This window comes from Patiria miniata, unplaced genomic scaffold (genome assembly GCF_015706575.1).
Source record: "Patiria miniata isolate m_02_andy unplaced genomic scaffold, ASM1570657v1 HiC_scaffold_20, whole genome shotgun sequence".
NCBI classification, from domain to species: domain Eukaryota; kingdom Metazoa; phylum Echinodermata; class Asteroidea; order Valvatida; family Asterinidae; genus Patiria; species Patiria miniata.
Genome location: NW_024037059.1, coordinates 36,525,474 through 36,552,834, shown reverse-complemented (window position 1 = coordinate 36,552,834; position 27,361 = coordinate 36,525,474). Strand labels below are relative to the sequence as shown.

Below are 27,361 nucleotides of genomic sequence, written 5' to 3'. Positions count from 1 at the left end.
CTTTTCTCAAAACAATGCAGAACTTCCTTTGTAAGTCAGAGGAGCACAAATCAATACTTAAACACCAATTATTTTTAAGATTTGGGCAAAAATCAACAATTTTGTGAGAAATAAATGAACATTTTTGACCGATTTCCCACAAATTTTGGTCCATATTTTCTTTTGAAAAGCAAGTCTTTCTACAAATGGAGTTGAAATGTGTTCTAGGGTCCCTTTGGCATCTTTCTAGCAATTTTCAAGGAATTTCATTGTTTGGTCAAAATTGAAAAAAATGCAAGGGGTTAGCCTTACATTTTTATCAAAATTTGGCAAAAAATTGACTTTTCTCAAAACAATGCAGAACTTCCTTTGAAAGTCAGAGGAACACTAATCCAAATGGTGAATAATTTTTGTATTGATTAAAGATAGCTATTTAAACATGGGCAAAGAATTTTTAAATTATTCGCTAACAATGAATACATGTATAAATATAAAGGCTATTCTTTTGGCATTTACAATACTAAAATACGCCAAGTTCATGTACATGCACACTGTTATAATGAAACTTAATGTGGTATATCTGCTGAAGCATGAAGATAACAAATAACCATTGTAATTTGAATACATAGTGAAATAATTTCCAGATTAACATGCCTCTTAAACAAATATGAATTTAACTACATGTATACCCAGTGTTATCTTTTCATGGTAATATACATTTACACAGAAAAAAATAGCGATTTTACTAAAAAATATAAAAAGTATCAATATAATAATGACACTTTATGATGAGGTTTAACGGTGCGTTTCCATTACTTTTCAGTAATTTTTTTCTCTAATAAATATTCAACTTGTAATGTTATATTCACCAAAAAAATCCCACATTTTTGGGTGTTAGACATCCTCTGAAAAAGGTTTGTATATTTGCACAAAAAAAATCTGCCGTGCAGACTCCTGGTCCATATATCATTGTTACTGATTTGGGGTGATCCGGGTGAACACATAATTATTGTCAGGATACGAAGTTTGAAATATTTTAACTAATAATTCAATAACTAAGTGTGATCCGACCTTTTTGCTGATGTCGTAGAAAAACCGCTGTTTAGAAAAGAAATCATTTTACAGGATGAAACTCAAAATAGCAGAGGGAATTATCTTTAAGTACGATTGTCAGTATATAATGTTATAGGACCCTATTGATTTCAATATTATGACTACTTCCTACAATACTGCTTACTCAAAAAATCATAATTAAATAATATATTCCTTTAAACTACATATTAATGAATGTAAATATGGTAATACTTTTGTACATCAGTCTCTTTAAATATAACAGTATTCACAATAACTTTCACCGAAGTCAACAAAAATATACAAACAAGCTGTCAGAATCCGAAGGTTTTGTGATTACAAAGCGAGTACAACCTTGCAAACAAACATGTATTACATATAAGTGTGGAAATGTTTGTTATATTCAACAGTGCCCATCCCCCTCCCAAACATCTCTCTCGGTTTGGCAGTCATGTCTATGGACCAAATTTTCTGGCATCGCATTTGGAGTTGCATTTAGGCTTAGCCCACGTCTGCGCTCTTAATGCATACATGTGTGTTACTATTCACTACGCTGACATTCAATTGGATGTAACAACTAAGACCCAGTCACAGTGACGTCATGAAATTTGTGTCTGTTACTATGTGTTACTTAATACAGGTGCCCACTCAAAAACAGTCAATTAAAATATTTTCAATATCAAAATTGCATGAATATTGAATAAAATATACAAAAAAATTTTTTTTTCCATTTAACATCTCACGATTTAAGTACTCAAATCATATAGATAACACTTTTAGTTATACACAGTACATACCTACCTTGGGCAGATTTTAGGGCTGTGCATTTAGGAATAATTTAGCATTTGAATATTCTAATTTGGAATTTGCTTGCTCTTGCAGTTGTCAAATTAATAAAGATCTCTTAAAGTACATGTAATACAAACATGACCAAGAAGCAGAAGCAGAACAGCTGATATTTTATCAGTTGTAAAGAAATTAGAGCTAGACTTCTCCTTAGAGCTCCCAAATCATATGCAAAAGTGGATTTGGACAAAAGTGCTTCATTGAAAACAAAAATCAAACTACGCAACTCATGCAATCATAAGAGCATTATGGACTTTGCATCATCTCCTCAACCTCTCACATGTTTTGAATATCTGAATTAAGAAAATGTTATTTGGATAATTGTTTGATAATCAAATATTTGGTATATTTGGCACAGCTCTAGCTGATTGAGGGCAGTAAAGATATAGTATATTTGTGAATACATTTGACCACAGAAGGATGAATACATACTATGTTAATAAATTGGAAATTTGCCTATTTGCAAAACTTACTTACAGTATAACTACATGTATAACAGAACTTGTACACTTAAAATATCTACTTGTAGATATCAGCAAAAAACAATACATTTCTTTATTTATTTAATAAAAAATATAAACAGTAAAGCGTGGGTACAACATTTTGTTTCTTCAAGTAACTTCATTTCCAAAAGCAAAACAAAAATTGGTCGATACAGTTAAGTGAACAACTAATTTCAAAGTAATGACTAGTTGTCATCAAGGTTAATTTGCAATTAGATTTGGCAATGGAATTCAGTTACATGGAAGTCACATTGTACTTTCAAAATATGCGGTCAACACAAACAATAATTTCAGGACTTCCAATGTGTTGGTCAATGGTATTTATGACAAGCTTGCATAGGTGCTTCACTTATCAAATGTTGATGTACATAAAAAGTCACATAACCTACTAAAATAATCAAATGGATAATGCCATATTATCAAATTACATCTCTTATAATCAAGTACATCTCTTACAATCAAGTACAATAACATTCTCACCCACTTTTTTAATGACATATTTACAAAATAATGAATGTCATTTCTTTTCTCTGAAACATTAACAGTTATTGTTTAAATATTGAGCCAATAATCATTTTCATTAGTACTGAATGTTATACAAAATAGACTCAGAGAAAACATGTCTCACAAATGCATATACAAAAAAAATTACCTGGTGACTAATCGACATCCGTATCCATGGTGATGACCTCCTGTGTGTCATGGAATACCCGGCAAACGACCTGAGGGAGAAGTTAAGAGACAAATAACACAAATCCATGAAAATAGCAATTGCAATCAGGGTCTCCACAAAAAAAAAGGAAAGTTCTTACAAAGTGACAGAGTTTGATGTTTCCATGTCTTGAAACATCGAGTCCTTTTTTTAAAGATTGAGCCAAAATCACAAAAAGTACTGAATGTTACAAAGACTCTGAAAAAGTTGAAGTGATATTCTTTAGAGAATTTTACCGACTCAACAAGAACCAGAACACTCCGAAAAATAGACTCTCATAAATTTGTTTTAGAGCAATTTACCTGGTGACTAATAAGCATCTGTTGCCATGGTGATAACCTCCTTGATGTCATGGATTACCTTGGCCAAAGATCTGCAGGAGAATATCGGAAGAAAAAACTTTTATAAATCCATGAAAATACAGGTAGCAACGGCCACCATGGTCTCCAAAAAATGGGAACTTATTAGAGTTTGTTATATAAAAACTAAAGCCAAAAGATGCAACTGATACTGAGCTGGGACTTGAAGCCATGGCAACCGATACCTTCATAAAGCAAATACAGTGCTTGAAGCAGATTTGAGAAATGACTTTGTGAAGCATAGCTTTGGATTAACTGGTCAATGGGAATTAACAGCGAGTACTTTATCTACACAAACGGGACAGCTTAAGCAACATGTATGTGTAATGTGGTTGTGAAACGATTGATGATGTTCAACTCCCTACGTATTGTGCAACATGTCACTTATATCCCAAATGTACGCATTGGGGTGAGAGTACTAGTGTGGCTGAGAGAGGGGTGTGCAGGGGTGAAAGATTGGATCCCCCCCATGGATGCCCCCCCCTCCCCCTCGCAACGCCCATGTGGACTGTATGTGATGTGTAGGTGTAGGTGAACAGGGATAGCTGAGGCAACATGCGAACAATCCAAATTATTTGTCTATTTGAGGTGAGGGTGCAGCCATGCATTGGTGGATCCAGAGGTTTGGATGTGGTGGGGGGGGGGGGTGAGGGGTGTTATTTCATTAACATTTTTTCTTATCAGCATCCTTTGGATAGATATTAAATTCATTATCAGAATCATTGTTAAATATTGTAAGGCAAACCACTAACAATTCACCAAAACGTAATGGATGAGCAGGGCAAGTAGATGCTTAGGGGATGGATATGTACATGTAGATGCCCTTTGACCTGGATTTTATAATGTAGGAATTGCACAGTGCATTTGACTTGGAGGCACACTAAATCAATTTCTAAACAATAAAGCTCAGAAAAAGGGTAATGTTTTCAATTGCATTGAAAATAAAACAGGGTGGGTGGCTTGTTGGGGGCTTTTTTGGCTCGTCTTTTTTTTCTTTTTTTTTTGGCTGCAAAATCTGGGAGACATATTGTGGGAGACATATGAGAGGACACTACGCTGGCCTTCTGGGACCTGCAACAATGACCGAAGAGACTGGGGTACAGGGACAGAGATGTGACTGGTGAAGGTCATGATATGGTCATGTAATAGTGTGTGGGCAGTCAATGGGGGGGGGGGGGGGGGTGTCAAGGGGCTGGTACCCCTCTCCTTTGTGCCCCCTCCCAACTCCAAATTTGTGAACCCATCAAGTTCCCTCCCTCCAGAAAATAACTTAGGCCACCCAAATTTCCCCTGCTAATCAGACCGAGCTTTCTCCTGTGGAACATGGGAAGGAGGGATACACTGGAGGGTACCGTGATAGAGGGAGCCCTTGCATGCCTGCGTGGATTGTGAGGTGGGCCATTGTGGGATGGATTATGGAGTGTCAACAGCCAGCGGTAAGCGCCACTCATGCTACATGCATCATGGCTAGAATGCAGTGATCACAACCCCACCTGTCTCAGCTGTGACACACTGGCATCCCCTTTGACCTTTGCTTGTTCTTCTTCCTCCGATCTGTAATTGTGGATCCGAGCTCGCCTTTCATAAAGAGCGCCCTCTGTAGCTGCCCTCTCTGGTCGTACCTCAATGCCTATGACTTGTGTCTTACAGGTATCATTAGGTTTGCTATGCATCTTTCTTACTGGGGGTATTGGACTGTCTCCAGGTGAATTAAGGGAGACTACCTCAGGTGATTGTGAGGAGAGGGGAGAACATTTTTCGGAGGGATGTTCAGGAATTACTTGGTGACTAGGAGATGGCTGAGATTTGGGAGATTTGTTTACAGTTTGTTCACGAGTCTTAGACTCTACTGGGGATGAGACTGTGCGATGTCTAGGTGTAGGCTTTGTCATGGAAGACATTTCATCAGATGAGGAAACTGGTATCGTGTTAATAGGACTAATATTAGATAAACGTGCTGTGTTAGTGACCGTAGTTGAAGGACAAGCACAAGGAGACCCAGTTGTCATTTCCTGCGGGAATGATTTTGCCACAATAACTTTGGTATCGGTTGTTTTGGACTTGGAGGAGCGAGGAGGTATTACAGGCTGGTCATTACTGGGATTTATTTCAGATGTACTCATTGCTAGATTGGGAGGAATGTGGACATTCTTAGCCATTTCTCTTTGACACTCAGCTTGACCTGGGTCAAAGTTCACACCACAACTTGCCTTACTTGGATCATATGAATCAAGAGTATGAGCCCTACCTCTGTTTCCTTGACCACCTTCTGATTTGAGGTCAGTCGGTTTAGGAGGATTGGAAGTTGTACGTTGGCGTTCTGTCTCAGACTTTCTTGAGAACTCCTTCTGCGCAGACAAGATGTATGAATACTTGGGTGTTTTCTTTTTAAATAAACTGAAGCCTGATTTCTTTTGTTTGGGTGATTTGGGTTTACTGGAAGACACTGGCTCAGTGGATTCAGCAACTGCAAATGCACTGATGGAGGAAGTTTCTTCTGAAGCGTTCTTGTCTTCTGTCTTGGATGCATGAACTTTGTCTTCTGTCTTGGATGCGTGGACTTTGTCTTCTAACTTGGATGCATCATCTTTGTCTTCTGTCTTGGATGCATCATCTTTGTCTTCTGTCTTGGATGCATGAACTTTGTCTTCTGTCTTGGATGCATCATCTTTGTCTTCTGTCTTGGACGCATCAACTTTGTCTTCAATGCCATTGCCTTCTGGTGTTGGATTATGATTAGCATCCACTTCTGCATGAACTTCGTCTGCAGCGTTATTTGTCTTGGCATCAATATTAGAGTGGTCCTTGGTTTCAGGTTCAGTCTCTTCTTTCTTTTCAGAGGGTTCAGGTGTTTGTAAGAGAGTTGGTCTCTGGTGCTGTTTAGGACCTCGCAGAGTGTTTGGTGGGGATGCTTTGACAACTTTGATTTCACCTTGAGGAACATCTCGTGATCGAGCAAAATGGTAGGTTGGATGACCTACAGACACTTCATCTGCTTTCACTGGAGGTGAAAGAGGTCTTGGCTCAGCTTGAACTTCACTGGTATCCACTTCACTGGTTACTACATTATCCACAATGGGTAGGTCATCTTCGGTTGGAACATCATCATGTTTAGATGGAGAGCCATCATCCCCAGATGGAGAGCCATCATCCTTAGATGGAGAGACATCATCCTTAGATGGAGAGCCATCATCTTGAATTGGCGAAGCATCGTCTTGAGCAGACTCTGTTGAAACATTCAGCTCAAGTGTTGATGAGATGGGAGTAGACTGAGCCTGAACAGTAGCAGTAGATGTTATTTGTTGTGCATACATTTTTGGTTGTGTGATGTTTTGAGAAACAGGTGAAACCTGAGGATACATCATTGGAGGGGTCATCAGGAGTTGCTGAGGGGACATCATCATCTGTTGCTGAGGTGACAGCATTTGTTGTGTCATCATTTGTTGTTGTGGAGAAATCATTTGTTGTGACATCATCTGTTGTTGGGGTGACATCATCTGTTGTGGAGTTAGCATCATCTGTTGCTGTGGCGATATCACTGGCTGTTGGTATGGAAGAGGCATTACCATTGGCTGAGGTGACATCATCATCTGACTAATAATTTGCTGCTGTAGCAGAATCTGCTGCTGAAGTTGTTGCATCTGTATTTCCATGATGCCTGCTTGTTGAGGCATAGCCATCTGTTTCTGTAAGGCAGTTAGTTGTTCTTGCAGTGTTGCATATTGTTCATTTAACTTCTGCATTGCTACTCCTCCTGGTGCTATTACTGGACTTTGCTTTTCATCTTCAACTTTCGTTGGACTTTCATCCACTTTTTCTTTCTTTTCCACTGTCATTTGTGCAGACTCTGTCTTCTCATCATCAACTTTCTTCTGACTTTCTTCAACCTCAGCCACATCTTCAGTTTCCTCTCCTAGAGCTTCAACAGATTTGTCTGCATCCTCATAATCTATCGTTGCTTCCCTGGTTACTTCAAAAGCAAGAGCATGGACTGATTTCTCCTCCAGCATATCATGAGTGTCATCAGCCTGGGTGTGAGGAGGATAATCATTTGTATCCTTGCTGTCTTCATCTAGACTCATCTTCATCATGTGAGAAAGCAATTCCATCTTGGCTTTAGCGTCTTTGTCTGTTGAGAAACAAGAAGACATTTTATAAGTATAGTAGAGACATGAAATTGATCTTTTCACTGGAATGCTTTGCATGTTATATGGTGTCAGCAGACAGCTGGGAATGTATGGCCCAGGCATGCAACTGGGAATTTAGAAAAAACAAGGAAATTTCAAACCACACAATAATTTGTACAGCACTTTTCAATATGTAATTTGGCATTCATGAGAAGTAAAAAACGAGGAAATCAGCAGATCCAAGGAAAAGTTGCATGCCTGATGGCCTACTTCCTTGTGTGAAACTACAGCTATCAGGAATTATTGTGAACTGTTACAAAGAATCCCTGCAGCCGGGACAGCATGCATTATGTATGATAACAGCAATTCTGATTGGACTTGAATTTAGACTTGAAGTCATCATACTGTATAACATCATGTATGATGTTTTGATAAACAATCCCTCCTAGCCCTATTGAATCATGGGTGAAGGGTGATTCAGAAGACTCTATTCACCCATTTACATTAGAAATCTGACAGGCGTAAAGCATGAATATGATGCGCTACATGTCACTGACACTGTTGCAATTATTAACTAATAACTCTTAAACTGTACCTGTAGCTACAACAAAAGCTGTAACATATATCAAACTGCCTCAAGATATTTTGTATAGTCCACAAAAATATACAAGCACGTTTGATTCCAGTTAGTACTATGTATTGTTTGTTAGGCTAGAAAAGCCCACACAGCAGAAAGGCCACTAACGTGATACACGTAACTCAAGATTCAACCTACATGTATGACTTGCTAAATTGACTCTATTATACAATATTAAACAAAGCTGCAATGTATATTAAACTATTTACTATTATTCAGCAACTAATTACAGTACTGTTTTGAACCAGTAGTACTACGCTATAGATTACTATCAAATAGACAAGCATACAGCCCAAAATGTGTTAAATCAATATTAAGTGATTAAGGTAAACATTAACTCAAGGTATGGGCCTACTGTAATTCATTCCAACAACTGTACCATTGGTCACTTTAAGCTAAAATGTCAGCATAGGTGTTAAACATTATTGTTATATCGTGTGCTCGGATACTGTAATTTCATTGGTCGAGAACGGCCAAGTGTCCAGTCTGTTAATGGTTAACCTCATACAATGCACTACACGCGCGCGTGTAGACTGTTCATGCGCACTTGCAACTGAGAACTGCATGCAATGCACAACCGCTCATGTCAGGCAGGAAAGCCTGCAATGTATCAAAGGGTGACCACACTAATTTAATTCATTTCTTACAGAGTAAATTACAATCGTGTATCGTTTTGACTTGATATTTGGCACGATATAACAAAACAATTGTTAACTGCTGTGACGTGGGATATATACCCCTCGGTTGTTAAAAATGGCATCCCACATCACAGCAGTCAACAATGGTTAATTATCTACTTGTATTTAGGTTTGTCAGAGTAACTTCATGTGGCTGGGAGTGCTGTCAACATGTAACTAGCAAGAAACAATTGCTTGGGCGCTGATCATGTGAATACAAAAAGATGTTAGTACGTTAAGGTACATGTACATGTACATGTATAAGAAGAGAAACGGGAGTGCAATACAGCAGCATTTGGAGCACAATATAAATTGAACGTCAAATTCCCAATAAAGCAATTAAACTGGCTACTGCCTTTGCTGTCATGTCAGGTGATTATTGCTTGATTTTAATAAATAGAAAGATATTGGATCCAATGCAGTAATTTCCTTTACAGCTGGGCTGGATGAAATGTGCTCACAGAACAAATCACAAGTGTGCCAAACAAACATGTACATGTATGTGTATTGTATAAATGAAGTTTTAAAACACTTTCCATATTTACCGGAAGTGTACTGTATTTTTACTTGAGCAAGACAGATGTACCGGTACGTCCATATTTAGAATTCCTTAGGAATTTTCGGATGCTAGGTTTATGATAAGCAAAATGATGACAACAAGTCCTGTTTAAAGCTCATGTATCAATTATCCTGATGAGTGACGGCAGAGTAATATTGTTGTAAGCAGCATTAGGCAACATCTCTTAGCAAGCATTAATGTTAACAGCATGTGACTGCACAACAAGCAGTGAATTGGTGAGTTCATGACAAATAATGTCATTATCAGCTAACCTGTGGACCAAGGAGATAAGGAGGAATATTTGTCAGCAGTTGAACTTGTTTGCTTTTCATCATGTAGATCCTGAGCAGGCGTGACATCACTACTTGATGTCTCATGTGATTGGCTGATAGCCACGTACTGATCAGTAGTAGTCACCATCGTTGATGGACATGATGCACTCTCACTGCTGGTTGTTGCTATGGCTACTGAGGGGGTTTCCGTTAGATCAATGCTTTCCTGTATACAACTTAACTTCAAACCTTCAAGAGGTTTAGCTTTCTCCAGCACAGATAACGACCTGCCTGATCTTACTCTGAGTGGCACTTCAAGAACCGAAGAGTCTGATTTGGCTCTTAAACGTCTGACAACAGCGCCCTCTGCTGGTACGGAATGTCCATCCCGTGCTGCAGTTTCATCATAGACTGCATAGACTTTTACTGGTCTTTTCTGAGTCAGTTTTTTAAGGCGAGTGGCTGGGACTGTCTCAGCCATGTGATTGATTAAATCCCTGTCACCATGGTCATTGTTAGAATTTGCATGAGAAGAATTAGATGCTTGAAGAGCTACTGAAGTTGAAGAAATCACAAGAGGAACACAAAGAAAGAAAGATACAAAACTATTGTGAGAAACAAAAACTACATACATGTAAACAGCCAAGATAAAGGAAAAGAGACACAATCACCTTGAAGAACAAGCTCATGAGGGGAATCAGAGAGTTAAGCTTATCTCCCCACAAAGAAATGGAGAAATTCAACCGATCATTTTATGATAAAACAAACAAATATAATGCCTTGGTGTGCAGGCAAGATGCAGAAATAAAATCTCAAATTAAAACAGTATATAAAATATACGAGGGCCCATGTTTAAGCAATGTGGGCAGCACAGTGAGCATCAGTTAAGTGCGCATCACTACAAACAAATTTGGTAAGTAGTAAGATGTTCTGGCTTTTTCTTTTTGGAAACCTGCCCATGCTGGTATGCCCTTCAAAAGGATGTGCAGCAACAGTAATACAAGTTCATGATACAAGTAGCCTACTATTTAGCATTTTATATGAACATCTAAACCACTGATAAATGAGGATCAGTTTAACCCTAATACTCCCTAGCGTCTTTTACTTGGAACTGGACCAAGTCCATCAAAATCCATCAATCACTGTGCTTCCAATACAAAACTGCACATGACATAATGGAATGCACCACTGACGCACTGGTTGACATTCATGGACTTGCTACACATGGCTTTTATCATTAGCAGTACAGGAAGCTAGGCAAAATCCTTAGCACTGCTTCAGGCCATTAGGCCCAAGTCCATCATACTCCATCAATATTTAGTCCCGCCAGGCCTCCTGGACCAAGTCCCCTAAAATCCACCAAAATGAGGGGATGGATTTTGATGGAGTTGGGGTGGTTAAGGGTTAATAAACACTCAGTAAAAGGAACTGCACAGTCAAGAAAAGTAAAATGATTATTTCAAAACAAGAAGTAACTAGCATCTACCATGCAAAAACTAAAGAGTTGCTTATTCTATTCATGTGCAATTGAAAAGTATTCATTTTACTACAAAGCAAATTGTGGAAAAGGATTACAAATGTATGGCCGTTGTTTTCACATAAAGAAAGTGCAAAAAATTGTGATTTAATTTTACAGTTATTCTTTTATAATTTTTTTTTTTTTTATATTTTATATTTCCAAAATTTTGAAATAGCAGATTGATTTAAGAACAAATTTCAGAGTCATGATCTGAACACATTTCACTGATAGTGAAAGACACCCTTCCATTGAAGTCGCGAACTAAAAAATAAAAAAGAAATAAAAGAAAGAGCAAATTAAAAAAAACTACTTTGGCAACTATGTATATCAATCGCGACTACCATATAACTGAACCAACCCTACATATTAAATATACCTTTGTCAGGTGCACATGTAGGCTGTCTAATGTATAAGCTAACATGTTCCTAATTCTAATGATAACTTTTATCTAGTTGGAAAATGTTTGAGTTACTACCAAATGCACAAGCAACTGCTGCAATCCTACAATCTGATTTAACTACAGATGTATATCATCAGATTGACAGATTCCTTCATCTCTGAACTACAACTACATGTAATTCATTCACTTGTAATAAAGATCAACCAGCAGAATAAAAACTATGCCATACCGATCTCTATTATTACTGGACTACATGTACATGTATAGCCACAAGTCAATAGACCTATACATAAGCCATCCCCCCCCCCTCCGCCACACAATATACACACATGGGGATTGGGCAACATTGCACCTCTCCGCTGACACACTGCATGATATTCCAACTGCACACATCATATGACGTGACAAAACAACATGTCCTACTTTTGACACTTAATAACTTTGTTGTTTACCAATGGAATTAAACCAAAGTTTCAGATCGTGTGAACAAGGCATGACACACATCAACTTTGTACAAGAGGGTGAGATTTAGACACCACGTGAAAAAAATACTCACTTTCAGAATCTGCCACTTTCTACTTTGCTTCCTCCAATGCTGATACAGTGCTGGAGACGGTGGGGGAAGGCGTGTGCTGCGGCAGAAAACGTCTGAAGGAGTGCAGGATCACCCCTGATGTCATTGCACACCTCTTTGATTGTTTGGTGCACCACATGATTGAGGAGGTGTGCAATGACATCAGGGATGATCCTACATTCCTTCAGAAGCTTTCGGCTGCAGCACGCGCATTCCACCAGCATCTCCATCATATTGAAATTCTGAAAGTGAGTATGTTTTGGGCACGGGGTTTAAATCTCACCCTCTCGCACAAAGCTGATGAAATTAGCTCCATGGAATGTGTCATGCCTTGTTTACATGATCTGAAATTTTGGTTTAATTCCATTAGTAAACAACAGAGTTATTTAGGATCAGAAGTAGAACATTTTTATTTTTACATGTATCCGCATGTGCATGCATGTGGGACCTTTGTGCAGGCAGATTCCCATGGCTGTAATTGGTCAACACACTCTGGGGTGAGGCTTACTGATCTATAGTCTCCAAGTGTGTCCCATTCACTCAAGTTACTGATTATAGTCCATATATTTATTTGGCTGACAATGACAGAATGATTCAAATCTAGAATGACTCATGAATACTGTACCTTTCTCTTTGATGTCCTCCGATGACACCTCATCTATTGTCTCCTCCTCTGGATTTGCCTCCTCCTCTGGTTCCCTAAGCTCCGCCCCCTCCTTATGCCTCTCTGCCTTTGTTTCCAAGGTCAATCCAGCTACAATGACCTCCACACCCATAGAATCTTGACGGGGTGATTCTGCAGAAGGCTCTCCCTTCTTATCCACGATTTCTGATGAAACAAAATGCAGACGTCTACTGTGAACAATGCTGATTAGAACAGAAGCACACACCTTTTCTTCTAAAATAAAAGTAACCTTCATTTCCATTAGAAAAAAAAAACACCAGCCACCAAACACAAATGAAATGACCCTATCATATGACTAAAAATGCATTTGCAAAGACACCCGACATAAATCCTGATTAACCAGCCACCATGTGTCTCCATGGACTCTGTGTGCACACAAACCCATAGATGACACTTTTGTACCATTTTGAGAGCTGCAGCAGAGAGACACATTGCATGTGTGTACTGGTTCAATGGGTACGATGCAAATAACGCATTATTTTTAATTTTTAAACACTGACGAGTATCAGGCGTCATAGGCAACACGTCGGAATGTGGTCTACCCAAACTCTCCCTTTCAAATTGTTGAGGGGGTACTTGTGCACAGAGTCTATAGGCCTTTTCACACTAGAGCACCTCAATCCAGTTTGAACTCAACCCTGAGCGAACCAGTGCCACCAAGGCTTGAGTTTTTATTTATTGTTCGACCCAGTGTTCAATCCACATCGTTTCATACTTGGTTCGTGCAAACCAAGCTTTTACTACTGTTTTGAACCCTGACGAGAGTTTCAACCCGATTGAAAATCTCAACCCTGGTCTGGAGCAGGGTTGAATTCAACCCGGGGCGAAATCACTCTCAGGGTTGGCGCAGGGTTGAAAGTGTGTTCAAGTGTGAAACGCCACACGGTTTCAACCCAGCGTCAACCTCAAGATTTGTCTAGTGTGAAAAGGCCTTTAAAAGGTTATACATATTGCAGCATCAGGTAGAAACAGAGCAAAGCAAGCTACATGAATTGCCATGAATTACTTGATGTGAGCAGCATAAATGCAACCAACCTGCTTCTCCCATAGCAATGACTTCTTCAAATGCCTCATCTATGCCAGTCTCTGTCACACTACTGCTAATGGATTCACTATGTACTCTAGGTGATTCTGTTGACAATGACAGTGGCAATATTTAATGATAATGATTGATACTGACAATGAACAGATTTGTTGATGAGGTGGTAATGGGTAATGAGCCTACAGGTAATTATTCCCTTGTTTTTGTGTATGCCTGAGAGAAAATTTTAGTGACATTAAGTAGGTCAATGTCTGCTGCCCTCTGCTGAAAAATCCATTGGTAAACTAGGGGGAAAAACGGGACCACTTGTTATTCATAAGACCACTTTTTGGCTTGTGTGTTCATTTTAAAATCATTTCTCTATCACTTCAGGTGTTACCCTTAGTTCAATGCTAAAACCTGTTTTATTTTACATTGTATCTGACAAAGGGACTTCTATTTTTGAGATACACGTACATGTACACTCCGACTGAACAATGAATATTTCTTCAAACACAAATGAAGTTGCTTAAACAACTACATCTCTAAACCATACATGACTTTTGGAAAAGGATGTTTACGACTTTCTGGTCTTGACATGTAAAGACAAAGCCATGTACATTTAAATTGTGAATACAAGTTGCTTAAAACAAAAAGGAAACAAGTATTGGCTGGTGCATTTTTACTTGATGAAACTAAAATACAATAAAAACTAATGCAAGGCACGTTAAAGCGGTGTTGTTAGTGCATCAATAGCATCAATAAACATAGCTGCAGTAATGTATTATCACACTAGCATTCATGAAGCCAGAAAGCCAATAGGCAAATAACACAGTGTACAAATCCGATCATTCAATATGTTCAGGGAATAAGTTGTATGTAAACATTTGAACATGAAAGAACAATACTTTCAATTATTCATTCAATTTTGCCTCAAGTTGTCTGATGTATTCTTTGATCCGCCACACATAATGACACTTGACAGTGTTCAACTTGTCTTTTAATGTACCAGTAGATTACAATACACTGTGTGACATGCATATCAGCTATGTAAAGCAATGCAACCTAGTCACCCACCAATGAACGCTGCTGTGATGATGATTAATCATGTGGCCAAATTGATAGCATTGTAGTATGAAGCCAAAGTAAGAAATGACAAGGTTCAAGAAGAGATGGACAGCCCTATCTTGTCAGACCATCTCACCTTCCCTAGCTTCCTGATCCATCAAGTCTTCATCAAAGGACTGGTTAAGTCGCCCCTCCTCTATTAACTTAGTCACATCTTCTTGTGGGTCACTTGGGGAGGGGGGCAAGTCTGGGGGTGGTGGAGGAACAAAGACTGGCTCTGGTGGTTCAGTGGTAGGGGGTGGAGTCTCAAGGCTTGTGCCTCTGATAATAGAGGTGGGACGTGGCGGTTTGGGTGGCCTGGAAGGTTTGTCTGTAGTGCAATTAGCAAATAAAGTCACATACAGTGTAAGCTAAGATGTAGTAAGACCTCCAAACAAAATATCTCCAATGTCCCTTACTAATTACTGCTGAGAAAATACTTCATTGACCATAAAAGGTCAGCAAGTGCGCAATGTGAGGAACATGCACATGTAGAGTATACGTTTCCAGTGGTTAGCATTTCAGTGATCACAAACTGGTCGGGACTTGGTTATGTTTGAGCAACTTGCACTTTTAAGTTGTCTTCCATCTCTGATGTCCCTGGTTCATGGGATTTCCCCTGACATTCCATCATTGTCTTTTCTCAAATGATTCTTGGCTGCTTTCCATCTCTCAAATTTACCAATAGTATATTTTGTCATTTGAACTTATAAGAAACACTGGAATATTTGTTTAAGTTTAGAGGTCTTTTTATGTGCAAATGTATGACTTGACCAAGAATATCAAAGCCTTAGAATTTGGATTAGTTTGCCTTAAAAAACAACAATTGAAATTGATAAATGAAAATATTTTGAATTTGTTATGTCTCAACATAAATCTGCACAAACTACATCTTTCATGTGTTAATAGCTGAAACTGAAAACTGGTCAAAGAAACAAAATGCAGAAGTCTGGAACATGCATAGATTTTCTCCCATTTTTAGCTTTATGCAAAATGATGACAGAACTCATCTTGCGCTACTTTGATAAAAGAAAGTATTTGCTTGTTAGAAATAGAAACATAGAAATATTAGAAAAAACTATTCAAGGTTTAATTCAACTTCTGAAAAGCATTTTAGCTTAAGCCCGTGATGACATTCCAACAGTATTCTTCATAGCCTTTATGACCCATCTGAAAAGCTTTGTAATCTGACCCATCTGAAAAACTCATTGACTGAAATAAAGCGGTTAAAATTAACTGACTACAGACAATGATCACCAAGAAAATTGAATATCCACTTGTAAAAAAAAAAAAAGAAGGGGAAAAAAGAAAATGTGTAAAGACGTGCAGATGAAAATAAAATGAAATGATACACATGCACCAGTAACATAAAAAAATATATATATACATCAACAAACGTTCGTGAAAGTCACTTAAACATTTTCCTCTTGAACTGAATACAGGAAGTGATTTTGTAAGACAGAATGTACAACTACAAGTACATCAAGACAACACCAAAGCACAAACTACAAACCTTCTTTGATAGTCTCTCTGACAAGGTGCGTCTCTCCATTGATGCTGGTTCTCACTGGAGGAGATACTGGACGAGGAGGAGGTAGATTTGCTGAAATCTGATGAGCTGAATCCGCTCCAACAGATACGGTTCTTCTAGGAGGAGAACGGGGTCTGGGTGGGGCTGGGGCACGCCTCTTTCTTAGAGTATTGGAACCACCAGATTCTTCATCAAGTTTCTCATCATCTGATGCACTGGTCAGATGTTTCCCTGGTGGAGGGGGCGGGGCTGGTCGACGTTTCTTTAAGGTGTTGTTGCCTTCTTCATCTTCTTGAGTTGCAGACTGGGCCTGGCCATCCAACGGTGGGAATGCGGAAGGAGAGGTGTGGCGACGAGAACGTTGATGTGTTTCCGCAGGGGCTGCAACATGAGATGCTGGGTCTTCTTGAAACTCACCTCCACCTAATGCATACTACGCAACAAAGCAAAGAACAAAATAAAACATTTATTAAAATTGAATATGTTTAAGTCAATGACACAAACACAGGATTGAACTTGTCATTAAGTTCACTCCTGTGTTTGTGTACATGGCAGTTAAATTACATGTAAGACGTTCAAGGAATCTCCTCACATTTTGTTTGAATATCTGGTGAACAACTTAACCACCAAAAAGAAGCTGAAGAATTATTCTCTGTTAGCTCACTGTTCCAGTTCACTTACTCCTTTCTTCTTCTTTGAGAATTTTCCAAAGATGCTTCCCTTCTTCTTTCTCTGCTCTGGCATCAATTCCACCTCTCCTCCTTCGTAACCTAGAGAACCATAAGGAAGCAAAGAAGAACATAACTTAGCATATGACAGATAAGAAGAGGCCAGAAATGTTCACTGTTTGTTAGTAAGACCTTTTTATTTATGCTAGATTCATTCAAATGTTGCAAGAGAGACTGTTAAGCTGTTTGGGCAGTCTTCCCACTGTTTATAAATGTATACACACCTGCAGGCTGGCCTTTTAAGTCAACCAGAAGAAACTCAATGGCTCCCGTTCTCTCCAGAGTTTGGCTCATATCCAGAGATTCCTGAGGTTGAGATGTGAGTCGGAGAGTATGACTACTCGTTTCCACTGCCCGCTCATCACATATTACAGGCAACAATTCTTGTAGCGTCTTTTCAGGATCTACACGTAGACACATCTTGTGGTTTTTACCCGAGATGACAGTGATGCGAGTAGTGGGCTGGGAAAAGAAACATTAGATTCATTGTCTTGTAATTTCAAGTTGGGTTTTCGTGGCAGAGTCTTACTTCCAAACCTGCTAGTTGAGGTTCACATCTCACCGTGCACACCTTGTACACTGTGTGGATTGGAAACCATCTTTATTTGACTAAGAAGTTAACTCACTGGGGATTTCTAAAAACAATCAAACTTCCTACGTCTAAAGGTTTTTCAGGCCGAAAAGCACACAGCGCACTGTGTGATGCATAAAAATCAGTTGTTTGAAAAGCAACGCGCATACGTCTATGTATCTGTATTGTGCATTGAGGTTTCCGTACTGCACTATCCGTTAAAATTTTATACGCTTCAGGTAGCAATTGCAACGGATGACGCATCCAATAAACTTCAGGTTTTTGGTTCGAAACTGAAAAAGAAACGATGTAGTTGTGGGGTAAAAAGATAACTATTTATGGTTGGCTTTAAAAGGAAGGAGTTATGAATCAGGCATGCAACTAGGAATTTAGGAAAAACGAGGAAACTCCAAACTACACAAGAATTTGTACAGTGTTTTTCAATTTGTAATGGCAGTCTTAAGAAGTGAAAAATGAGGAAATCAGCTGATCCGAGGACAAGTTGCATGCCTGATGAATTTTATTGACAGAAGCTAGGGCCTGCTTCAATGTCAATTTTCAAATCCCCCACGGATAAAACATTGAATATTCATACTATTTGTATTTTATTGAAAAGTAAAGTCTTTTAAATGTTTATTTCGTAAAATAGGTACTTTTTAATCAAAATTTAATTGCGACTTGATTTTTCTACTAGCAAAACTGCTGCTTCTCTCTATTTGAGCTTTTACATCCATCAAGTGTGCAACAAAATACGTACATGGATACGCAGCTGAAAAACACACAACGCAAAATGCACATTACCACATTTTCTGTTTTTAATATGAATGATAGATCTCTTTTTAACGAATTCATACTAATGATGCTTTGAACACGTTTCTCACCTCATACACAGCAGACTTTTTTTCGTCTTTCTTGTATACAAAGACCTGCTTCTGGTTTCTGCGGATAATGTATATAGTGTCGCCGACAACATCTGTCAACTTCTGAGTGGGTTTGAGCTGAAATATATACAGATTAGAACAACTTATTTAAAGAATGTTCATCTTGATTATGTGTTGTATGTGCTGTCAGTGATGCAGATGGGGTTTTCCTTGTGGCGGGGGGGGGGGGGGGCTGTGTGCAAAAATAGGGAAAAAATTATAATTTGGTTTAACAACCGACTAGAATGACAGGTGCTTACTTGACAAATTGATGCTTAGCTTTGATAGGTGATGGAGCCTTAGCCCTAACTCTCCTCAATCCTCCAAAATCAACCAGGCGTTTTGGAGGATTTGGGAGGATTGAGGCTGTTTGCCATTGTAGTGCCAGTTGATTTTGGAGGATGCAGTGTCAGGCTCTTTAGCTGTACCTTGTGTTGTTTATGCTTAGCCATGCATGAGTTATGCCTATAATAAATTATACTAAATATTATCTGCACTCTTTCTAGATGCAGCATTTGACGATCCTCATTGTCTGATTGTTGGGGATTTTAAAAGGATTGAGTCAGTGGTCACCCCTCCACTGAACAAATGCATGAAATAACGGATGATTCTGGAGGATTGAGGCTGTACCCATTTTTACATGGTGGCAAGTAGAGGCGTTTATAAGACTGAGGATGGATCCTTGCCATAAAGGCCTAGATAGGCGGTTAGAGTTAATAAGTTGTCAACGATAACTAGAATGACAGCAGCTTACCTGTACAGGTGGATCCTTAGGTCTTGCAGCTGGTTGGGCAATGGTGTGATTGGTTGGGTTCAGTTTGTTTTTGGATGCAATCATGATGAGAAGTTCCAAGATGGGTGTGCTGCAAATTAGCAAAGAAATTTGATGTATATTTAAACACAATCGCAAAATATACAATTTATAGTATTGAAAGGATCATTTTTTCTTCAGAGATGAAACTGGCCTATGAGAAAAAATCGGGAAAAAAAGGCCGAACAAAAATCTGTGTCTGAAATCTGGGCCGCGCTGCTGTTACACACTACATGTATGTACGTATGTACATGTACAACACACTTCATGCCCAATTTCCGGACACTGCTTCCACTTGTATTTTAGATCCAAAACTAAATTTTACGATGACAAAAATGTTCAGTGTTTTAAAAAAAATTTAAAAGCCTGAGTTATGGTTAGAGTAACGGCTGGTCTCGTCAACAAAGAAGTTCACTTCTTACTTGAGATAGTCGAGAAAAAAGTCTAAAAGACAAGTGCAATATTCATGACCCTTCGACCAAACTCCACTAACATACCGGTACGTGGGAAAAAATTGGGCATAATCATCTTTTCTTCCAAAGACTGCCAGTGAAATGTTATCACTTATGCTCTCTTCGCCATCCTCAAGATCATCATTGTGATTTTTAAAGCATTGCATTTTGTACAAATAAATCTGAAATCCCCAAAAATTGCGAAACAGAGATTTTATTGCAGTCGAACTCCAGTGCAACAGCCTTGAAGCGTACGTAGCTACATGTACATGTAGAGTTTCAATCATGTCATATATATATTAATGTTTAAACTTATTTCCAGCTGTAAACTACTCCAATCTGGGCCTACTTATGTGGGTCTACCATACAATCTGCGCACTGACGACTGGTAGAACAGACTACAATTGTGCTCGCAATACATATATGTTGCAGTTCCTTTTTCATCGAATTTGTTTAAATTGAATTTTAAAAATCAGACTTTGCCGACAATAGATCGTCAGAAAAATCAGACTTTTGGAAATAAATTAGAAAAATCTGATTTCCGATTAAAATCACAAAAATTTCATCTCTGCTTCTTACGATATGGAAAGCAAGTCAATAGATAGGGAAAGAATCCAAAATTAAACACCAAACTGTGGTTGTTCGAGGTTTTGCAGGGTTTTACAAGGTACAGTGTACCTAAGGGTTCACCTCAAGCTACCACTTGTTCAATTTGGCATTCTTTCCAAATCTTACTCTTTCTTGACGGATGCCTTGACTATTTTCTCCGATGGTAGTACCACCGACAGCTGCCTCTCATCTCCTGATGATGTACCTCCAGCATCCTCAAGGCTCCCATTCTTCTTTAACACATCTTTCTCCTGTTCAGATAGGGATCCATTTTTGTTTTCCTCAAAGGATGGTTTCTTTGTTGGGGGTGGTGGGGCACGGCTTCGTTTAGACCTATCATAGCAAAAACCACAGCCAAATTAGTATATTTGCCAAATTAGTATATTTGCCAAATTAGTATATTCTATTTTTTTTTTCAACCTTGTTTACAGTACTTACGGTTGATGAGTGGAGATTTTTGAGCTAGTTTCTGTAGACATTTTGAATATTTCACAATATTCGAGGTCAAAGTGATCAGAAGATTGTGATGTCAACTTGCATTACATCAGTCACCTGATCAATCAAAATAAAATATCGAAAAATAATGTAAAATTACACGGCCATTAAAAATGCTGCTTGAAGGAGAAATGAAGTTCTTGTACAAACACATTGCATTATTGATTTAGATAAAACCACTTGAAGTGAACAATTAAAGTTTATTTTTAGATGCACATTCTATACACATGTATAAATGTAGTAAGCACATATGATAAAAGTGATCAGTTAAGAGTAGAGCCATTGCGATATTACAATTATGTTCACTTCAGTTATGCCCAAGACAGACATCAAATGCTTACATTGTATGTACATACACCGCACAGGGGAGACAGGTGTCAAATGTCTACCAACAATGTTATCCAAGGAATTAGAAGATGTGAAGTACATTTTTACACAAATAATGGTACTTGAGATTGATATCAACAGATCCATGATTGAGTAACCTAGTTTATGGATGACATAAAATAACATGTTGACATATTAGGCTGCTAGACATTTTACAAAAATCATACACTGTTCACCAGTAATCTGCACTTTTGTCCAGTACAGTATGCAAAACAGCCTCTCCAAGTTTTGTACTTTGAAGTTTGAACTCAACAACTGACCCAATACACCAAAATACAGATTATTATCAGTTGTTCAGTGATATAAACACCCATCGTTCATGCCGTTACCCGTGAGAACACAACAATTTAATATTGACGTACCGTTTTAGATTTTCTCACAATATTAATTTTCTTGGGTGGAGAAAATTTCAAAGGCAACACAATTCCTATATTGATGGTTTATATGAAAGCAAAATAATCCACCAAATACATGTACATACTTGCATTTTACTTGTTGAGTATTTTACACAGTGTAGTGCCAAAACCATACACCCTTTTCCACAAAACACACCTCTTTATAAACCGCTCACACATCATGCACACACAACAATTCATATGGAAAGGAAGTACGTGTATTTTGACAATCAAATCATAAGGTCACGTACTTTAAATGCCTACGCTATTTTTATTCAAAACAGCAATGCCGAAGTCCTCAAACACAAAGGCAGTGATTCATATGTCGGTATTTCTTTTGTGGTGCATGATTTGTTTTTTCCCCTTCCTGTAACACTAAGATGAAGTACACGGTACATGAACGAGCGCTCAACCTACAGTTACAAAATGTACATGCACATCCAGAATACCTACATATAATTATATGTACCAGTACATGTACCAGTACATGTACTGATCATTACCATGCAGTTTACTGCAGTACAATGTACTTGTCACAACAAAAGTTCCTTTGAAAAAGTTCCTTTGAATCTTAAATTTAACATGTACAAATGTACATGTACAGTGTATGTGTGGCTATTTTATTTACGTTCAAAACACCTTTGAAACAGCCCACAATGCATACTTTGTACTGTAGGCTGCTTAGGTGAATGAAAACTGATTTACATACTACATGTAGTTTACGTTTAAATGAACGCACGCATTATGCGAAGTTGTATACATGTAAACTGGCCTGCTTGCTGATCTAGCCACGAGCATAATAGCTCAAATCTACTGTCAACTTACTTTTACCATACACATTCCATTCTTTTGTTGTACTGGGTGTGAGCATGGTGTGAGGGTGGATATACCAGATTTAATATGTGTATTATTGAGCCCACTGAACTGTGTACAGCACACAGGCATATAACAATTTTGGACTTTCTTACTTGGACCAAACATTTATCAAATGTTATCATACGTATGGATAGTGCAAAAGCCAAAGAGATAAACCATGTGGATATCGTGCATGTCATGATACATGTAGACTTTGCCAAATCAACAAGTGTACAAAGACATGAAGTATGGTACCAGTAAATTTGTCTAGAAAAGTGTAATGAACAGTACTTGCACAAAAATACGTTGTTCATGTTTGTAAAGCTCTCAGGTTCAACTGCAAATTTTACAAATTAAATCCAATTTGTTTAATTTTAATCTTAACACAGAAAAACGGAAAACTATTTTCTGTCGGATTCAGAAATCATTTCTGTAACAATGATGTTTGATTTACCGACAAAATTACCAACAAAAAGTTTACAAAAGAATCATGCAAATCATTCACATCATTTGGAATCAAAGTCATCAGTTCTATAAAACAGACAGAAAATTAATGCAATTCAAAACAACTAACTCAAATATGAATTGCAGCAAACTACATGTCATTCCTTGTAGACTTCAATTTAAACCTGGAGCCAAAAGCTACAGCCTATAAAAGTCTTGATTCTTACACTTTAATTTGCTGTAAACTACATGTACACGTATCCAAGTCACTACATGTCGCTTGAAACGCCTCCTAATTATTTACATTGCACTTGACTGAACAGAATCACAAATTGACAAAATAAGTACTGGTTGTTGAAAATCACAAGCATGAATACCTGTGTTTCAAATTATGCTGTGTTTTCAATTTTTTAATAATTTTGTATTTTAATTTCATGACAATTGAGAACCCTCTCGCTTGACTTCACAATTATTACGTGAACTGTGAACAAATAAGGGTGTGTCAATTGCTAGGCAGTAAAATGTCTGCAGGTTCATTACAGGGGCACTCATGACTCTACCAGTTCTTAAATGTCAAAAATGTACATCATGTACAGTTTGTGCAATTTTTTTCCCGCTGTACAAAAACAACCCCACAGAGACAGCTAAACACAGAGTCACTTGAGAGGGCAAAATGTTAAAACCAAATCTGTCTTGGGGGTCTGATCACTATGGCAACAGATTTCAGGTCTTGACTCACACTCAAGGCCAAATATGTACAACCCATCAGCAATCAGGTGATACAGGGAACTCTGTATTGCCGCAAGTTCACCACTAATACGTGCATGTATTTACGGGGAAAAAATGTTTTTTAAAGAGTCAGATACATGTAACTCTTTGATTATTTGAATTTACCTTAGATTTTTTTTTAAATGGGGGGGGGGGGATATTTGATATTCTCCACTACAATGCCTAGATTCTTAACAATGAGAAAATATCACCATGAAAAAATAAAATGTAAGTTTGACTTACCGGTATCCTGTTTTTACTGAGCTTTATATTTAAATGTACAATGAGCATGTTTACATGTATCCCAAGTTTCCAGAAAGAAAATATTCATTTCCAAAAACACTTACATGTACATGTGTATTGTCATTTCATTTCAATTCATTTCATTTCTTTAATTCTTTTACCCTGGGCAGATTCACCTCATTTATGCTGTTTAAGCACAATTTAGGAATTGATTTTTTTTTAAACCTTGGGTACATGTAGTTGTGGAAAAAACATAAACTTTTACTTGAATGCACAACTGATAAATCAATTGAATTGTAACAATGGGCAAAAATATGTCTCATTTTTTGAAATCAGAAATGATCATTTCAATTTTGACAATGGGGAAAATACAATGTGCACTGTAATTCTGTAATTACCTCGCGTGCACTGCCATTTTTTGTTTGTTTTATACAGTTGTATAACTATAAGGCCATGAGAATGAAAGTTTTAGATTTGTGTCTGAACATTTTCCAGATGACAGGAGGCTTTCTTTCATTTTTCATTATTCATTAATGGTGGTGGATGCCATTGCGCGCCGCGCCACGATTCTAGAACATCATAGCAGACTACTATTGGATGATATTCGGATGCCGTTCAATTGTTGAAAAATCTGGCGTACGCATCGCATTAAGTGGAAATATATCCAAGTATCTCATTTTATATGTGACTAAATGTTTTTGGGTGTCTTTTGTAATTAGGAATAGTATTTTTTTGACATAATGGAAGTTTTGCAAAATAATGACATTTTCTTGGGCCTGCCTTGTGTAGGTGCAGGCGGTGGACGCAAAGTTAAAATTTTGTTCTCATGGCCTAAATTTATTAAACATATTTAACATTAAGATGACAATATTGATATCATCATGACAGACACTGCCACTGTTTTCAACATGTTTCAGAGAATGCTACTATTGTACATTATCAGCAGACTGCTCTCTTCAAACTCAATGAGTCCAGGAAATACCCTTCCTCTGAAGGCTTAAATGTGATTCATTAATTGTAGCCTATGCCCCACTGAAGGGTCCCACATTGGCACAATATTGCAGGGAATTGTTTAGCCTTGGTGGAGGTTTGCCCTCTCCGAGTGCTTTCTAGTTCATTAATTGTTTAGAACTTAGAAGGACCCTAACTACATTTACAAAAATAGAACGAAAACAGTTGTGTTGTCCTCACATGAAAAATATCAGGAGGGTTGGTCGGGTAGGCATTATTTTTGGGGTTTTTTTTTGGGGGGGGGGCGGATATCATTGTACACAAAGGTTACCAGTTCCCTCCATCAGCATACACAAAAAAAATGCAAAATTATGGCATATTATGAATTCAGAAACAAAAACTGCAAGGGCAGGATTAAAATTTATTTAATTTTTTTGGCACAATTGCGGAATACCCCGCCACTCAATCTATCCACCTCGTAGCCGGCTACGGAGTCACGGTTGATTGCCCTCTATAAACCTTCTCAGCTACTTGTATATGCGTCATGCTCCACTGCACTCCCACTCCGTATCCGCGTAGCCGCCAACAGGGTAGTTGGTTTGGACTTTTTTCAGCAACTCCCATTCCTTTTGTGTTGCTTCGTAGTTCGTTCTCAAGGGGGTCAGACAAGTCGACCGTTGAGACAACTCGACTCGGGACGGGTCGACCGTTGAGACAACTCGACCGTATGTGCGATAAATGGAAAGACAAGTCGACCGCTGAGACAAGTCGCCTCGCATGTTTTTGGGCCTAGTTTTGGGGATAGTACCGGGGATTTTTGACGGCGGCTGATCGCCGTTTGGGAGTGATGACACATGCCGCGCCGGTTGACATGCCCGCGCCGGCCCAAAGCGACGGCCACCGGATCGGATCGCCCTCTGTGCATCGAGTATGCCCGCGCCGCGCCCGGGACCAGTCCTGCCACAGATTTTTGCAACTTTTTTCCGCTCCACGTGTATACATTTCCATTAAGTCGAGCTGTCTCAACGGTCGAGTTGTCCCGAGTCAAGTTGTCTCAACGGTCGACTTGTCTGAACGGTCGAGTTGTCTCAACGGTCGACTTGTCAGACATTCGTTCTCAAGCATATTCAAGGGGACTCCCACTCCGTATCCGCGTAGCCGGCAACAGGGTGGTTGGTTTGGACTTGGAATTTTTTCAGCAACTCCCATTCCTTTCGTGTTGCTTCGTTCTCAAATAATTGACCCCCACTCAGTATCTGCGTAGCTGGCAATGGACTTGAATTGTTTCTTTTCCAGTGATTCCAACCGCGTAGCCAGAGATTTTAGGGGTGTATTTCCGAGTGGCGGGGTATTCTGCAATAACTCCATTTTCTTTTCAAGCACTAGTCTTGCACAGACAGACTTTGCAAAAATAGGGCGCCCACAACGCCACGGTTTGTCAATGTCGAATGACAAGTGACAACATGCACGGTAATCCTTATCTTTAGGACACCTCTATTTTTTACCAGTTCTGTTCAAAACTGACTTTTGCAGATGACTGACCAGTACCAAAGTGACTTTTGCAGGCTAAAGCAGTCTTTTTTCTTCAGATAAATTCATGTTAATAGTTGTAATTTTGAAAGCACTTTCAAAGAAAATGTGACTTTCCTACCCTTTTTTGCAGTTTGCCATCTTGGTTTTTGAGTCAGTTTCTGTTCGTCATCGTCGTCTTTCTCCCTTAATTTCCCTCTAAAATCAAAGCCCCGCAAGCCTTTTTCAACAAAATTAAACCTGCTGACATTCAAGAAGGTGTCATACTGTTTAGATATATGACAAGAAATAATAGAATGTCACTTTTGAGTGTCATTTAGTCAGCTCTTTTGGTGAGTCTGTTAACCTTAAGTTATATAGGAATGGGGTCCTAAAAGTAAGGATTACCACATGCACGACATGAACATCAATCATGGACAATCACAGTCACAACAATGATGATGTGGTTGTTGAAGTGAAGACGGAGTAGGACTAGAACAAAATCATGAAAATAATCAACAATTCCGAAAATAGAACAGCACCTGGCATGACTTACCCAACATGTACAAGGCTGGACATTTCTTGGCTCTAAAATAAGGACGACATCCACACCATTTCCAGCAGGTTTATCAACTTCGTAACGA

At 38.5% G+C, this 27,361-nt stretch overlaps 1 protein-coding gene across 6 annotated transcripts; it reads right to left on the bottom strand.

The window, feature by feature from the left end:
- Positions 1–728: 728 nt before the first annotated feature.
- On the bottom strand, positions 729–27,361 carry LOC119728929 (titin-like). Of its 6 annotated transcripts, none has more exons than XR_005271161.1 (15): positions 27,274–27,361; positions 21,109–21,222; positions 20,797–21,003; positions 19,553–19,661; positions 18,760–18,876; positions 17,532–17,769; positions 17,261–17,349; positions 16,562–17,012; positions 15,146–15,379; positions 13,956–14,051; positions 12,861–13,064; positions 9,743–10,294; positions 5,719–7,599; positions 3,414–3,484; positions 729–3,121 (listed from the first exon to the last, which is right to left on the bottom strand). XR_005271161.1 is itself a non-coding variant. In XM_038201372.1 (15 exons), the coding sequence occupies exons 2-14, from the start codon at positions 21,147–21,149 to the stop codon at positions 3,461–3,463; spliced, it is 4,998 nt and encodes a 1,665-aa protein (XP_038057300.1). In that variant the 5' UTR covers positions 21,150–21,222; positions 27,274–27,361; the 3' UTR covers positions 729–3,121; positions 3,414–3,460. The 6 variants fall into 6 exon arrangements, 5 of the variants coding, with proteins under 5 accessions (XP_038057300.1, XP_038057304.1, XP_038057301.1 ...); XM_038201372.1 differs by having other exon boundaries at positions 4,964–7,599; XM_038201376.1 differs by lacking the exon at positions 9,743–10,294 and having other exon boundaries at positions 4,964–7,599.

Bases quoted from the DNA above. Each gene is read 5' to 3' on its own strand.
- LOC119728929 (XM_038201372.1), bottom strand. From the start codon at position 21,149: ATGTCTACAGAAACTAGCTCAAAAATCTCCACTCATCAACC. The intron at 17,770-18,759 runs GTGAGAAACGTG...TTCTTTTCCCAG, and splicing joins AAAAGTCTGCTGTGTATGAG to CCCACTACTCGCATCACTGT. The intron at 3,485-4,963 runs GTGGGGTTGTGA...ATTCTCCTGCAG, and splicing joins GTGTGTCACAGCTGAGACAG to ATCTTTGGCCAAGGTAATCC.